At 43.7% G+C, this 15,717-nt stretch overlaps 1 protein-coding gene across 2 annotated transcripts in view; it reads left to right on the top strand.

Moving 5' to 3' along the window:
* The first annotated feature begins 2,319 nt into the window (after nucleotides 1-2,319).
* Pum3 (pumilio RNA binding family member 3) overlaps nucleotides 2,320-15,717 on the top strand; it is a 33,439-nt gene continuing 20,041 nt past the window's right edge. The window contains exons 1-10 of one of the 2 annotated variants that reach the window (XM_051146294.1): nucleotides 2,320-2,446; nucleotides 5,196-5,287; nucleotides 6,288-6,506; nucleotides 8,589-8,724; nucleotides 9,268-9,343; nucleotides 10,072-10,165; nucleotides 10,929-10,995; nucleotides 12,221-12,395; nucleotides 13,538-13,641; nucleotides 14,828-14,906. In XM_051146294.1, the coding sequence (XP_051002251.1) occupies nucleotides 5,203-5,287; nucleotides 6,288-6,506; nucleotides 8,589-8,724; nucleotides 9,268-9,343; nucleotides 10,072-10,165; nucleotides 10,929-10,995; nucleotides 12,221-12,395; nucleotides 13,538-13,641; nucleotides 14,828-14,906 (1,035 nt within the window). In that variant the 5' untranslated portion in view covers nucleotides 2,320-2,446; nucleotides 5,196-5,202. Of the gene's footprint in view, nucleotides 2,447-2,663; nucleotides 2,808-5,195; nucleotides 5,288-6,287; nucleotides 6,507-8,588; nucleotides 8,725-9,267; nucleotides 9,344-10,071; nucleotides 10,166-10,928; nucleotides 10,996-12,220; nucleotides 12,396-13,537; nucleotides 13,642-14,827; nucleotides 14,907-15,717 lie in introns of those variants that run through there. The other variant, XM_051146293.1, reaches the window with a different exon arrangement.

Raw genomic sequence — 15,717 nt, 5'->3', positions numbered from 1 at the left:
CAGGCTGAGTAGGGGGGTCTGTACGGCACCGACTTATAGGAGAAGCCTCAAGGATATTTGTGAGTCCATGTTTCACTAAGGAGACAATTATGGCTCCGATCTTAACATGCTTCAGGTTGATCATATTTCATAACATTTGCAGAACAGACAGCTTCCTGAGGTGCACTCTCCAGTCCAGGTGTTTCACAGGCCCTATTGGATTAACTCTGGAGGGTCAAATACATAATTTTGTAATTTTATCTTTTGATCAGTTTAGAATATATGTGTCTCGGCCCAGCACCAAAGGTATGACTCAGGTCTCATTCTTTTCTTCAGAAAACTGAAGGTTCTTCTTCTTTTTAAAGTGAGACAAAATAATAAAATGGCCACACTTTATCAGGATGTTTATAGCCTTTCCTTGCCGGGTTTCAAAAAAGCCCTGCTACTCCATCTCTTTCACATAGTACTTGCGGAATTTATTTTCATAAGCCTCCTGCCACTGTATGACATTAAATATTAAGGGTCACCCTTCTTCCTTTCACATGGTAATTTTAAGAAGGATCAACTGGTATTTTCCACTTTCTTAAAATAGGTGTGTTATTAGAGACACAGGATGCAGGATCCACAGGGATTACAGTCTGCAAGCTTATCTGCGAGCCATCGGACACAATGACAAGGGTTCATTAAAAACAAAACAAACTAAAGAAACCGTGGTACATATACACTATGGAATACTACTCAGCTATTAAAAACAAGGAATTCCCGAAATTAGTGGATAAATGGATTGAGCTAGAAATGATTATAATGAGTGAGTTAACCCAGAAGCAGAAAGAATCAAATGGTATATACTCACTTATATCTGCATACTAGCCCAAGGGGCATGTCCCACGAAAGCCTTCACTTACCAGGAAACTGGGACAGAGGGGAGGACATCCTATTGGGACTCTAAATGAGAGAAGCATGGGAGAATAGCAAAGTAGAAGGATCCAGAGGGTCCTAGAAACCTACAAGTAGAACAACATGATAGGCAGATTTGGGCCCAGGGGTCCTGCTCAAACTAAGGCACCAGCCAAGGACAATACAGGCGGTAAACTTTAAACCCCTTCCCAGATCTAGCCAATGGTCAGAACATTCTCCACAGTTGAGTGGAGAGTGGGATATGACTTTCTCATGTACTCTGGTGCCTCACATTTGAACATGTCCCCTGGAGGGGGAGACCTGGTGGCACTCAGAGGAAGGACAGCAGGTTGCCAAGAAGAGACTTGATACCCTATGAGCATATACAGGGGGAGGTAATCCCCCTCAGGAACAGTCATAGGGGAGGGGAATAATGGGAAAATGGGAGGGAGAGAAGAATGGGAGGATACAAGGGATGGGATAAACATCGAGATATAACAAGAATAAATTAATAAAAAAATTAAAAAAAAAAAAAAAAAAAAGGACGTAGAAGAAAGACAGAGTCAGGGACCGAAGACATGTAACCATAAGCCAAGGAATGCCTGGACACATGCTCAAGACACATGGAAAGTTCGTCTACCCCATGGGACTTTAAAGGGGGGCCCGCCTGACCAACACCTGCATTCAGAACTGTTCGGCAATAAGATTCTGTTGTTCGGCATGATCCCCTGGACTGGATTTACAGTAAGCTGCCGGGTAACCGCTAGGATTCAAACTCAGGTTCTCTCCAAGAGCACAACACAACTGAGCCATCTCTGCAGCCGCGACGACCAAGTTTACTACCTCAATTGCTTCTTTGGTAAAATGGAATATATGTGTGTGTGTGTGTGTGTGTGTGTGTACACACACACACACACACACGTATATATGAAAATGTGTGTCCGAGCATGGGTCGACGTTAAAAACGCCAAACATTTATGGAGAGCTTTTCACAACCACTTACTGTGCTCCGTTCTTTACACTTAGGATCCCCCAAGAGATTTAACTTGCCCAGAGATCCACAGCTAGATTGGGAAATATGGGAGACACAGGGGTTGGTAAACAAGATTACAACAGAACCGACTCCGGTAGAGGTTTTATCCTCCAGGCTAGACTGACGAAAAAAAGACGCAAACGAATGCACTCTAACGAGCGAGCTATCCGAACGGTGACCCGGATTGCAGAATTAACTGAATCTTAACTCCGGTAGGAACTGGGCGGCCCTCGCGAGAACCTGTATTTTTCCCAGAAGCTGCAAGCTGAAGCGTCACTTTCCGGCGCCACTGAGTCGTCTTACGCCGGACGGATCCCTTTAAGGGTCAAAAGCCGTGCAGCCCTCGCGTCTACGGATGAGGTGTAGCGAAAATGGACCAATTATAAACTATGGAGTTCGTGTTTTCTTCCAAGCTCCACCTCTTGACCCTTGCACCGGGCGGAAGAATACAATCAGAAAACGCGGGGCGGGGCAAAACGCGGAAGCGGAAGCGGCGGTGGGTGGTGGAATTCCGCGAGCTGCTGCCCCACGTGTGTGGTGAGTGTTGCCGAGAGGGTGATGCGGGCTGTGCGGGGCAAGCTTTCTCCGGCCGCTCTGGAGTCGGGAGGCTCTGTGAGCGAGCAGGTGTCCTCAGATCCGCCCCCAGGAGCCTGCCTGGCCGCTTTGGCTCGGGGGATTGGCGGGAGCCTGGCGAGGGGTTAAGCCCTCTGGTTACTTGGCTTTAGTGCAAAGCTAGAGGACGAGCCTATGTGGGTTAATAGTCAGCCCGCCCGTCCCGTGACAGACATTGTGCATAGGAGCAATGCAGGGAAAACTGAAGAAGCTATCCGTAAGCCGAGAGCTAAATTGTGATGGGAGGCAAGAGTGTTTTAAGCAAAAGCGATGGACTATCCCGGAGGTGGGAGTTAGGAGTACCGCGGACAAGATAAAGGGAGGGATAGGACTTTGGAGCCATGATGTCAAGTTTCTATATTTTTGTGTCATGAGAAGCATTTGTCTTTGTGTTCCTATGCATATAGAACATTGGAAGATTATTAGAAAAAAAACTGGGAGACTCATGACAGGCTTTGATTCTCTTAAAGAAAAAAAATTACCTAATTTGCGAGCTCGGTGAGGAGATTTTTTTATATTGATGACTGCATTGTGTTGGTAATAGAGATAGAGGTATGTATTTTTAAGGGGATGCAGGATAATTCACTGATCAGTTCCAGGCGACTGACAGGAGCGATGCTCAGGTTATCCCTTTGGGCAGTGGAGTAGATGATGCCTCATCAGCTGCAGCAACAGTAGGCAGGGAGACAAAGATGGAGTGGAAGTGCAAAGGACATTAAGAATAAGATGTCAGTTATATGCATAACCAAGACGTGATGAGGACACAGGCCTGTAGGTCTAGGAAGTAATACCTAACTTGCTGATCTTTGCTGTTGGGTTGGCCGTTCATTTGATAATGAAGAAACTTGACAAACAGTGCTTGAAGTGGCCAGGGCTCACATCTGGAGCAAATCATAACTACCATATACCTTTGGTGCTGAGAGACAGCAGGTTCTTTGCTACTACATGCTGCCCCCTTCCCTGGTCCAAGCATAACCTCAATCTAATGATGAAAGTCTTAACCCCCAAAGGGGATATAACCTGCAAAATACAAAGACGTTAAAAACGCTTAGTTGACAATATCTTGGAATAGGAAGGGGACACGAATGGAAAAAATTGATTTCCAAATAAGGCCTGTGTTTTACTGGTGTTAATTTCTTAAGTTTCAAACATTTTCTAAGTTACACTGTTATATTAAATTGAAAATAGGGAACCTGGGTAAAAGATGTATAGGCTCTCTATCTTTTTAACTCTTCTGTAAGCTACAGCATTCCAAAATAGAATATGTAGACAGAACATTTAAATAAAGGTATCTTTGGAACCTGTGAGGGCCAGTGACAGAAATGGTTAGCATGTGGTATTTATGTGAAACCTACATGCAGAAAGGCAAATGTGAATGTGATGACTTGCCAAGTGATAAAATGACTTTACAATGGAGATGCCCAGGAGGAAGCTGAGCAGTTCCCCTGCTGGAATTATAGGTACACACTGGACCCTTTCATGCACTGCTGGGCATCAAACCCAGGCCCTTTCCCAGAGTGTTTCCTGGAGAAAGTGGTTCAGCTAGATTTAGGGAGTCTTGTACATTTCAGTCTTTGCTTTGCAGTGGGTAGTTTGTGGTAGTAAGTTAAAGAATCTGAAAAACTTTTCTTCACTTGCTGACTATTGCAATTTAATGTACTTTTTCTCAAAATATATTTGAACCTAGAACCCTGCTTCTATCTCTTCTCTTTCTCCCCCCCCCCCACCTCTTTCCCAAGACATTCCAGTGTCCTCAGGAATTAATCTTGTGTTCTGTTTTGATTTTTAAAACAGTATCTCACTATGTAGTCTAGACTGGCCTCCATTTTATGTTGCCCAGAGTGGCCTTGAACTCACCATGATCCTTCTTTCTCAGTCTTGGTGCTAGGATTATAAGTGTATGTCAGTACATCCAGCAAGAAATAATTCTTGAATGGAAGATTCTGATCTGGCAGCCTTGTCTATGAGTTCTGGCAGGTGACTCTTAGGGCCATTAAGAGATGGGTGAAATGTAGACATGAGCCTGGTGATGCTTGCCCTTGTATCCATATGTGTCTGCTTCTTGCAGAGTCTGTAGGTTTGTGAGAGCTGCTCAGTGTTACTATGCTCAATGAAGGTCACACTGACCTCAACTGGTGACATGCTAGGCAGATCCCTTGGAATAAAATATTACATAGTTCACTGTGACTTAGAGGTCAACAAGCCATTTGGCTGCCTCTAAAACGGCTGGCCAATAACCTTTGTTTTAGCTTTATTGCGTTTTCGTTCATTCAATTGCAATATGTGCTGAGTGCAGTCTGGCTTTTTAAGGTAGATACCAAGAAATAAAATGGCTGCATTGCTGTTACTCATCACCAAGTCTTCCCAGGCTAAAAGCTTCAGGCAGTGGTCTATCGTTAGCCAGTGCTGTTGCCTAAGTGTTGATTCCAGGTGTGTTACACACTAGCCAAGGTGTGAGCTGGCCCTGAGTTCTTGTGTTGGGATCTTTGTTTGCCCTCGGTTTTGATGTCTTAGAGGTAACTATGTACTTGGTGGACTTGAGAGTCCCCAGGCTGGGCCTGGATGCTTTCTGCTGCCTCTGAGCTCGAGGACTAAATGCCACACTGACTACTTAACGCTCTTAATAGATGAGCAATGTCAGTGAATCTTTCTGGTTTTGCCTTTTGTCTTCCAGAAGTGCTATGATGGAAGTCAAAGGGAAGAAAAAGTTTACAGGAAAGAGTCCACAGACATCACAAGGAAAGAATAAATTTCATAAAAACAGTGGTAAGAGAGCCTTGCCCCAAGGGTGCGTCCCATATGCTAACTACTCAGAGGATCATGGTTGATGGGGAGAGGTTTGTTGCAGGTTCATGGATTGGGATTAGAGTAAACATGGTAGAAAGAGGCCACTGCTGCTGTCTACAAGTTAACCTGTTCCTCCTGTAATTTAAACTTTTGAGATATTGCCAGAATAAATGAGGAATAATCTACTTGTAAAAGGTCCTTTGTGAGGGCAATTTATGTGGCCTCATGGTATGCACATTCATTCACCGTACAATTCATTTTAATATTTGATGAGCTGGGGCTGGCCAGTACACACAGCTTTTGCCTTCTGCATTTCAAATGGTGATGCCTCAATTAGTCCATCAGGTGTCAGTATTGCAGAGTAGAAAAATCCAGGCCTAGCTAGATAACTGTTTCCTAAGCTGTCTTAGGCTTTCCGTTGTCATGATCTTAAGGCACAGCTGTTGCTATTGGCATCCTATTTGTTAGATATGTGCAAGCTTTTGACCAAAAATTTTAACCAAATTTATTGTAGGCTTTAAGATTTTTCTCAAGTTAAGTATTTTAAGAAATATATTTGAATTCATTTTTATGATAGTCTTTCTTAACTTCAGTAACGATCATTTTCTTCTTAGACTCTTATCGAACCACTGGTTGAGATTTTTGTATAAATACTGATGGTAGAGTCTCAAACTGCAGAAACCTGCCAAGCTAACAATAGTGTTGTTTCTAGGAGGTAAATTATAGTGTATTATGAATTCCTCTACTTTCCAGGGCTTACATCACAAACCTGTATTACAAATTTGTAATCAAAAAGTTTTCTTTTAATTTTTATTTGTTGCTTAAATCCTAATCTGTTGAAAAGGGTTCTTGTATATTTGGGAGTAAGGCTGTCTGGAGCACTAGAGAGCATGGAATTGTCTGCAGCATGCAGTTGAGTAGATACCAGAGAATTAGGCTCAGAATCAGGGAACTAATGTGCTGTCCTTGCTACCTATAGATTCTAGTTCTTCAAAGACTTTCCCAAGAAAAGTCATAAAGGAAGGCGGGCCTAAGGTCACATCTAAGAACTTTGAGAAAGGTGCCACACAGCCTGGCAAAAAAGGTGTGAAGCAGTTCAAGAACAAGCCACAAGGGGGCAGGGGACCGAAGGACAAATTTCAGAAGGCAAATAAATTCAACAAGAAGAGGAAGTTCCAGCCAGACGGTCAAAGTGATGGTAAGTGTGCCTTGTAGAGGCATTGCAGATGCTTCCCTGTGGCGAGTGGTGACTGAACTCTGGTGCATGGGTCCTCCACACTGTCTCTGAGGCCACCTGTACTTGCTCCTAGACAGGCAGCATTTGGGAGCGAGAGGCAGGAAGCACAGAAGGGCTTATGTAAACAACAGCATCTTTCCTCGTCAAAATTTGTCATTCTAGGGCTAGCGAGATGGTGCAGCAGTTAAGAGCACTTGCTCTTGCAGAGGACCCAAGTTCAGTGTCCAGCACCCACATGGTGCCTCACTACCATCATAACTCCAGGTCAAGGGGATCAGTGTCCTCTTCTCACTTCCTCAGGCACCGAGCACGCATGCATGCAATCAGAACACTCAGAAGATGAATCCAGAAATGTATTTTTTAAATTTTCTCATGCTTAGAGAGCTTTATTTCTTTAGCTAAGGCTCTAAGCTAAATTGTGGCCTTTTCAGTAGAAATTTAAAACATTCCTCTCTGAAGGCCAAACTGAATTTTATTTGTTCACTCATCAGATATTTACTTTGGATTTTTCTTTTCTTTTTCTTCTTTCCTTCCTTTTTTAAAAAAAATTATTTTTTATTTTGCCACTGTCTCACTGTGAAGCTCTGGGTGGCCATGACTCACTGTGTAGACCAAGATGGCCCCGAGTTCACTATCATGCCCAGCTAACTATTTTTTCATTGTTTTAGAAGACAGGTCTAGTTTGTAAACAGTAACAGTACAGAGCCCAACTGATCGTGGAAGCTGGCCTTAAAGACACAGTGTGCTCCGCTAAAGTGTAGCTGTGGTGGGTGAAGAGATCTGCAGGCTCTGCTCTCGTGGGGCATAGGCCAGGCTAATATGGTCTACTCCTTAGATGGCTCCGATTCAGTAATAGTTCTGGACGTGTGGGGCACATCCGATGGGTTTAGCCATTCAGTTCCTTCGGGACAAATTGCTCTGATGAGAAGTGTCCCTAAGGCTTCTGTCTGCCATTGAAACGAACTGCCAGTCTTGTCTTGGAGATATTCACAGAATCCTTTCTTACCCAGCGTTTGCTCAGTTGTACAGCATGGCCCATTGTTGGTTTTGAGCAGGCAGCTCTTCGCACTGACCTACACACTCACTCCATTCTGTTCTATCCATCATACTTGTATCTTGTTTCTACCGCCGATGGCCTTGAACGAGGGGCTTCATGTGTGGGACCTGCTTCCCCAGCATGGGGGAGTGATTAAAGTCACGCCTATCTCACGCTCTAAGAATTAAGCAGGACAGCTCTCTCTAAACAGTGCAGTTTTGCTTTTGTTTTCTTTCTGCTATTTGGAATGAAGGAGGAACCTCACACATGCAAGTGCTTTACCACTGCTTTACTGGTGGCTCTTGAACAGTGAAATTCTAAAATTGTTTTTCCTGTTTTAATGTAGACTGATCTGTTTCCATCGAAAATGCTGACTTTAAGCCAGTTGTCTGTATCCTAAAGTGGAGTGTTAATTTGCAGTTGAAGAATTTGTTTCACATTTTCAGGCACTTTTATAATCCTTTGAAACTGTACTTTCTTACTGGGTATCCTGTTAAGAATAGTAAGCCATTAAAAGGCCTGGGCCAGGGCTGGAGAGATGGCTCAGTGGTTAAGAGCACTGCTTGTTCTTCCAAAGGTCCTGAGTTCAAGTTCAGCAACCACATGGTGGCTCACAACCATCTATAATGAGATCTGATGCCCTCTTCTGGCGTAGAGGTGTACATGCAGTCAAAACACTGTATGTATAATAAATAAATATTTTAAAAATAAAAAAATAAAAAGTCTGGGCCGAGGCTGTCCAGGGTGGTACATGCACTTACTGAGTTTGAGGCTAGCTGTGCTTTGGAGGGAGATCCTTGTCTTCTAAAAAGCTATTTAATGAATTGTTTCAGACAAACTTTATATATATAGACTTGTTAAACATTTGTCAAGTGTAAATATCTGGACAATTATATTTTCCCCCATGTAGCTTTTAGAATGTGTATTGGTTCAGTGATTGCTGTCTGTACTGAGTTTGTATTTGTGTATAGTATTTGGAATGCTAAACCAATTGCGTCTGAGTCTAGAGTCGGCAGCCAAGAAACCCAAATGGGATGACTTCAAAAAGAAGAAGAAAGAGCTCAAGCAGAGCAGGCAGCTCAGTGACAAGACCAACTATGACATTGTGGTGCGAGCAAAGCACATCTGGGAGAGCCTGAGAAGGTACTGCCACTTACCTGTCCTCGTTAGTACGTCTAAGACCTGGGAAACACAAAGGTGCGCCCTGTAAGCAGACAGGTGCTCCAAACATCCAGGACAGCGCCTGGTCGCAGCAGCAGAGTGGGTGTCAGTCTAGAGCAGACATTTCTCAAATCATTAGGATTGTGTCAGATAGCTTTATGGAAATGGAGAGCGTCAAATGGATTTGATATCTATCCTAAAAGATTTCTCAGAAAATGAAGGGCAATTTCTTATCAGCTAGGTTTTGAGATGTCTAAGTATTTGCCATCTGAGATTGTTTTATTATTTGTCTTTGCTTCTGAAGTTCTGGCTGTTAAGATTTAGATTGATGCATAAAATTATACCTTCTGAGATGAGTTTCTGCCTCTGAGAAAATTACTTTTGTCTGGCTGCTCCAGAATAATAATTTTAATGTCAGAGGTTCTCCGCCTTCAGAGGGAAAAACCACACTGCACTGGTGACCATATATTGTATGGTATTTGGTTTTCATGTTTAAAATAGCTTCGGTCTGTGCTTCCTCTGCAGAAAAGATTGCGACAAGGAAAAAAGAGTGAAACTGATGAGTGATTTGCAGAAGTTGATTCAAGGGAAGATTAAAACTGTGAGTAGTGTGTGCTCATCACTCCAATGTAAACAAAATCCAAGCTGCCTTGGCTCCTAGGGAAGAGTAGTGGCCGTTTGTGACAGGGGCCTGGCCCCTGCTGTGCACATGCACGAGTGCTCTTTAAGTCATTAGGACCCATGTATAAATGGAACTCCTTTGTTTCGTGGGTACCTTATGCATTGCTTCTGGTATCTTTGCTTGAGTTTTGACTGCAGCTCATTTCCACTCGTGTTCAGTTTTTGCAACAACAGATTTTGGTGAGAAATGCTAGTCCAAATTGAGGGGCCATAGTGCGGCAGAGTGGACAGGATTCCAAAGTCTTAACTTTTAACCTTTCTTTTACTTGGAATCTCACCTGTGTTGTTTGTTGTGGTTACGGTTATGGATGCAGCAGCGCTTCGGGATCGGTTAGTGCCACGTCAGTACCTGCTGATGTTCAAGGACAGGAAGCTGCAGTCCATGTAAGCCTGAGTGAGGGTGAAGTCTTAGTTAGGATTGGAATTTGAAAGGTGGTAGAATGCTCTTGCCTCTTGCCTTTATTCGGCTGTCGAAAGTGATAGGAAGCAAAGCCAGCTAATAATGTGCCATATAATTAAACATCCGTCTCAAGCAGCCTAGGTGCAGTGTAAGCTGAAAGGTGTAAAATGTAAGAAATAATGTAAATAGTAAGAAACATGATTGTTCAGACATTTTGAGTTTAGAAGCTCCAACGGTGTCTCCTGCAGATTGCCTTTGCACATGACTCAACACGTGTGATCCAGTGCTTTATTCAGTATGGGAATGAGGAGCAGAGGAAACAGGCCTTTGAAGAATTGCAAGGTATTGTAGCTGCACTTTGTTGCTACCTGATTTGGTTCCTGTGTCCACGACCCTTCTCCACCCCAATCCCTTAATTCCTTCCCACCCCTGAACACTAGGTGGGGGAGAAAGGTTAGAGGGAAAGGGGCTGTAGCACACATCTCTTTAGACTACTTCTTGCTGATGAGAAGTTTCGGGTTCCTTGGGGCAAATCCAGTCTTTGTGGTTGTTAGGATATTTCCTAACGGCAACCAGGAGTCCAGTAAACTGCAGAAGCAGCAGCAGGGGAGCATCAGCTGCCTCTTTGGAGGGCCCGGCCCCTCTCAGGACTCTGGCATTTTTATTCCCTCTCAAGAGTCCCCAGAATTTCAAACATGAACTATCCTCAGCTGGCAAAAATCACACCCCTCCTAGAGCACAAGACAAATCATAGTTAGTGGCTGTGGACAGTCTGAGGCAGCCCCATATCCCACACCTGGAATTAAAACAAAAACCTATTCACATAACATAACCGGATTTTTTAAGAAATCAAAAATTTCATTACATTTAATATGCAGTATGCTTGTTGCTTGTAATAAAGTCACTTGTTTTCTCTTGGAATGCTGAAGAATTCCCTGGAGAACAGCTCCACGTTTTCTGCAAGACCATTCTTGTTGCTGTGCTTCTTTGCCTGGGACAGGCAGCATTGGCCCTGTCCCAGAACCATGCACACGTTTCATTCTTTGTTTCTGGAGAACTGGAGTGAGAATGGCAGATCTTTGAGATGCTTTGTTTTTTCCACCAGGTGACTTGGTTGAATTAAGTAAAGCCAAGTATTCCAGGAATATTGTTAAGAAATTTCTCATGTATGGGTAAGTTGTCCTAAAGTAATTTCTTTTTCTTTTTCTCTTCCTTTTGTTTTGTTTTGTTTTGTTTTTTAAGACAGGGTTTCTCTTTGTAGTCCAGGCTGTCCTGGACTCACTTTGGAGACCAGGTTAGCTTCTAACTCACAGCGATCTGCCTGCCTCTGCCTCCCAGGTGCTGGGGTTACAGGCGTGCTCCACCATGTCCAGCTTGTTTTGTTTCTTAACTTTTGGTTTTGTGGGTTCCACTTTTGCCCAAATGTGACCTTAAAATCTCTGGTCTTAGTGATTTCCCCCAGACACAGTGGTCTTTCTGGGGCACAGGACCTTAAACCAGGAAATAATTAAAATTATGGTGTGCCTTCTCTGTTACTAAGGACCTATTTTTATATATTTAAGTTATAGAACAAAGCATTGGAATAATTAACTTTAGTTACCAGTATTTTAGAGGGTAGAGGGTGGAGAGGGACAGATAAACATATTCTGAGGTGGCCATTGTGCTAGCACATGTCAGGGTAGGATGACCTTCTTAATGATGACAGTTGATATTTATCTAGCCTGGCCTTTTAGGTGTGCCAGAATATAATATCAGAAAAAAAATTGACATGCAATTGATAAGCTTTTTTTCCTAAGCCTTCCTGCCTATTATCAGATGCTTTAGAATAAATCCTGTTTTTAAAGAAAATTGTAACTTGCTTTATTTTCATTTGTTCCCTGGACTCTTACCTTCTCCTCTCCGTATTTTCCTTGTGCTCTGGTTGAAAGAACTGGCGAGGGCACCTTCCGTGCTCTGGCCACTGTTCTTCCTGCATCATAGTCCAGTTAGTTCTCCCAGAAGCGCATGTCTATTTTGTGAATGAAGAAGCTGAGGCACCGAGAAATTAAAGACTTCAGGGCTGTGGCCGTAGCTTAGTGGTAGAGCACTGACTTGCGTGCATAAAGTCCTAGGATCAAACCTTAGTACTGTCAAAAATAAATTAAGAATGAGCTTGCTCAGCTCCTTGAGCTGGTCGGCAGAGCCAGGCTTTCTCACCTAAGATCACGGCCTACTTTGTCTTCTAAGCATTGAAGTAAAAACAGAGATTTTGATGTGCCCACTCCCAAGTCTTCCGGGTGGGAGGAGTCCCCTCACACAAACTGGTTGAGTTGGCCTTTGGAGAAGTAAGTTGTAGGTTACTGTCACCCAGATTTCTCCTGCTCTCATTTACTTTTCCCGTGTTCCTTTGGACTTTAGAAGTAAGCCACAGATTGCAGAGATAATCAGAAGTTTTAAAGGTCACGTGAGGAAGATGCTGCGGCACTCAGAGGCATCGGCCATTGTGGAGTATGCGTACAACGACAAAGCCATTTTGGAACAGAGGAACATGCTGACAGAGGAGCTCTATGGGAACACGTTTCAGCTTTACAAGGTGGCCTTTCTGGGAGCTCACTCCCAGTGTGTTTATTTTTCTGTGTGGTCTCTTAAGTTTCGGGGGCCTGTACTTAGGATGTGTCTTTCCAGGGTTAGGAGGCGCCTCATCCTTTGTTCTCTTAGATTATATGTCTGCAGTGGGAGCAGTGGTCATTCCATGCTCTCCTCCCGAGTGCTGCCCTTTGGCTCAGTGGCTTTGGTGCTTCCAGCTGCTGTGTGTGTGATGCCTCGCGTTCTCTTCTGCAGTCAGGCTGAGATCAAAGACTGCAGTAGTGAGCGGAGCTCCGTTCCTGCTCCATAGCCAGCTCTGGCCGAGGTGTGCTGGCCTCCCTCTTGTTCTATCCTGGTTTTGCCTTACCTTTGTCTGGCTTGGACCTGGAGAGGAAGGGGACTGGAGACCTGGCATTGGGTCAAGTATAGAAATTGAGGCTGAGACCAGCCCAGTGGTGGGACAGGTACTGTTCTAGGACCTGCTTCAAACTCTGCGACACAGAGGACAAGTGACTGGGTCGCAAGGTTGCCTCCAGTAGCTTCAGTTCCTGAGTTGAGTTGCTGTAGCACTTCTGTTGTGACACCAGCCTTGGGAATATCCAGCCAATTATAAAACCTCCAATGCAAGGACTTGTGAGTAGGTACATGCTGGCTGCTCGGAAAGATTTGATGGCTGGATGGCGATCTAGTTAGTTCCCATGGGTTCCACATCCTGTGACTCAACCAACCAAAACCATTAAGAAAAATGTGCCTGTATTGGACATGCATAGACTTTGTTCCTTACTGTTGTGTATACAGCACAGTATAGTAATTCTGCAGAGCACTTAGGCTTTGTTAGGTCCTGTAAGGAGCCTTGAGATGATATAAACTGTGCTGGAGGATCATATGGGTTATGTGTGAATACTCTGCTGTTTTCTGTGAGAATCTTAAGCACCATCAAGTTTTTGTATCCCTGGGGGTTGCTAGGGCCAATCCCCCACCGGGCTGACCACTCATTGGCAGATGTAGAGATAGGGAATCGGATATGAGGAATTTATTCCAGAAATGTCAAACATGTCAAATTTACTTTAAACTTGTTTAGCATGGCTGTATTCTTGCTTATTCCGAGGTGATTCCATTTGGGGGTGTTTGTCTTTTCTTGTGTTTCAGTCAGCGGATCACCCAACCCTGGACAAGGTGCTGGAGCTGCAGCCAGGAAAGCTCGAGCTTATTATGGATGAAATGAAGCAGATTCTGACTCCCATGGCCCAAAAGTAAGGAAGGGTTTTATTAACAGGTAGAAAGAGGCGTTTGAAGGAGCCACAGCTTACATAATCCTTGCCAGAAAGGGGCGTGTTTTCTCCCCTGTGTTAGTAATGCAGCATAAACAAGAGTATAAAACTTGAAACCGTGCTGGTGCAGGTAGACACCGCTTTACTGATTGGCTAATTATTCTTGTTTATTTTGAGGCAGAGTTTCTCTGTGTACCTTGGACTCTCTTTGTAGACCAGGCTGGCCTCAACTCACAGCGATCTGCCTGCCTCTGCCTATCTGAGTGCTGGGATAACAGGTGTGGGCCACCACTGCCTGGCTTTATAAACTTTCTTAACTTATAAAATTTTTTTCCCTCAAAATAAAGTGTTATACTGAGCCCTTGTTTGTTAAAAAGCTTTATACATTCAGCTGATTGTTTAAACTGCACTGTCGATTTAGAACTTTGTGCGTGTTACCTTCATGCCTTTGTACCTTAACAAAATGGTTGAGTGCAAAGCTTCTGGGACCAGGCACGATGGGTGGGGCTCCTGATGTCACATCCTGGGTAAGCATGGACAGTGTCACCTCTCTAGGCCTAGTTTCTGGACTGGTGTCAATGAGGTGGTAATAGCACATCCTCTATAGAGTTTTATGAAGATGAAATGGGTTAATGTCTGCAAAGCCCTTAGGAGAGTGCTTCGTGCATCACGACATTCGTTTCTGTAGTGTGTTTGTGTGATCTGTGTGAGCTTGTAGGTCCTTGATCATCAGCCTGCACAGCACTCCTAAATTCACCACACATCGCTTCAGGGGTCATAGATTAAGTAGGGGTTGTCACTCCTGGTGGCACTGTAGTGGTCCATTCAAATTGTAATGCTGCTAAAATCGTTTTTGGAACTGAGACATTTTGAAGAATATTTGACAGGAAATAACCATTAGGAACTTGGTATACATGTGAATTTCTAATAAGATGTCTCGTACTTGGGAGGCGGTGTGGCTGATAGACCACCTGGTAGAACACACAGGGATTAGGACATCATCCTGTTGTAGAGCTGGACATTTGTATCCTGGTCTCGATTAGGACAGTGAGTATTTAGTAAAAACCGTTTCACTTGCTTCGATGATTTTAGGACCCACAGGTTACCTGTCTTTGTGCAGCTGTTTTGGTAGATCTGATTTTGGTTTGTTTGTTTCTTCTGTTTCCAGGGAAGCTGTGATTAAGCACTCACTGGTTCATAAAGTATTCTTGGACTTTTTTACTCATGCACCCCCAAAACTTCGATCAGTAAGTCCATGGTTTGTGATTTTTATATCAGTGTAAAGCCAGCATGGTGGCACATGCTTTTGAGATTTGGCACTTGGGGGCCTGAGACAGGATGATAGCCATGAGTTTGAGGTTAGCCTGGGCTCCATAGTGAGGTCTGAGCCTGCTTGGACTGTGGGGTGAAACTTGTCTCAAAAAACAAAACAAATTATGAAAATGTATAGGGAAAACCTTGTAGGATCGTGCAATGCTGCTCTGATGCACATAATTCTTTAGAAGTGCCAGGTGCCTTCCTCTCTCTCGTAGATAACCCACAGATCTGCTAAACCCCCTTAATGCCCCCCCCAAATAATAGAACTGACCCTAGTTTATTGATGCTGCTGAAGTTTTACATTTTAGTTACAATCTAGAGAGTGTCCTCTAGCTAATCTAATCCAAAAGGAGTATTACTCAGTGTTCCAATAGTTTTAAATTAAAAAAAAAAAAAAAAAAGCCTGCTTTAAAAGGTTAAGGAGGATACTTAATGTAAAACTAAATGGCCCGTGAAAACCTGGACCTTAGCTCATGGAGGGCAGAGGACCAGTGAAGGTAATTGTACTGCCCTTCAAGTCAGTGGTGGAACTACAGATGAGAATTCACACTCTAGTTCCCTCAGCTTTGCTTGCGCCATCAGGCCGTGAGCTATTGTCCATTCGCTGTCATTTTCTAATCACAGGGGCTGACTAAAATAACACATTTGATTTCTCTTAACAAATAGGCCTATCACAGAGTCCCAGGAATTTTACAGCCCTCCAATTAGCATATAGAATCATTCTCTGCAGCACCCTCATCC

The sequence above is a fragment of the Acomys russatus genome, chromosome 5, assembly GCF_903995435.1.
Source record: "Acomys russatus chromosome 5, mAcoRus1.1, whole genome shotgun sequence".
NCBI lineage: Eukaryota > Metazoa > Chordata > Mammalia > Rodentia > Muridae > Acomys > Acomys russatus.
Note: the sequence above shows the minus strand (reverse complement) of the source record. Positions and strands in the feature narration are given on the sequence as shown.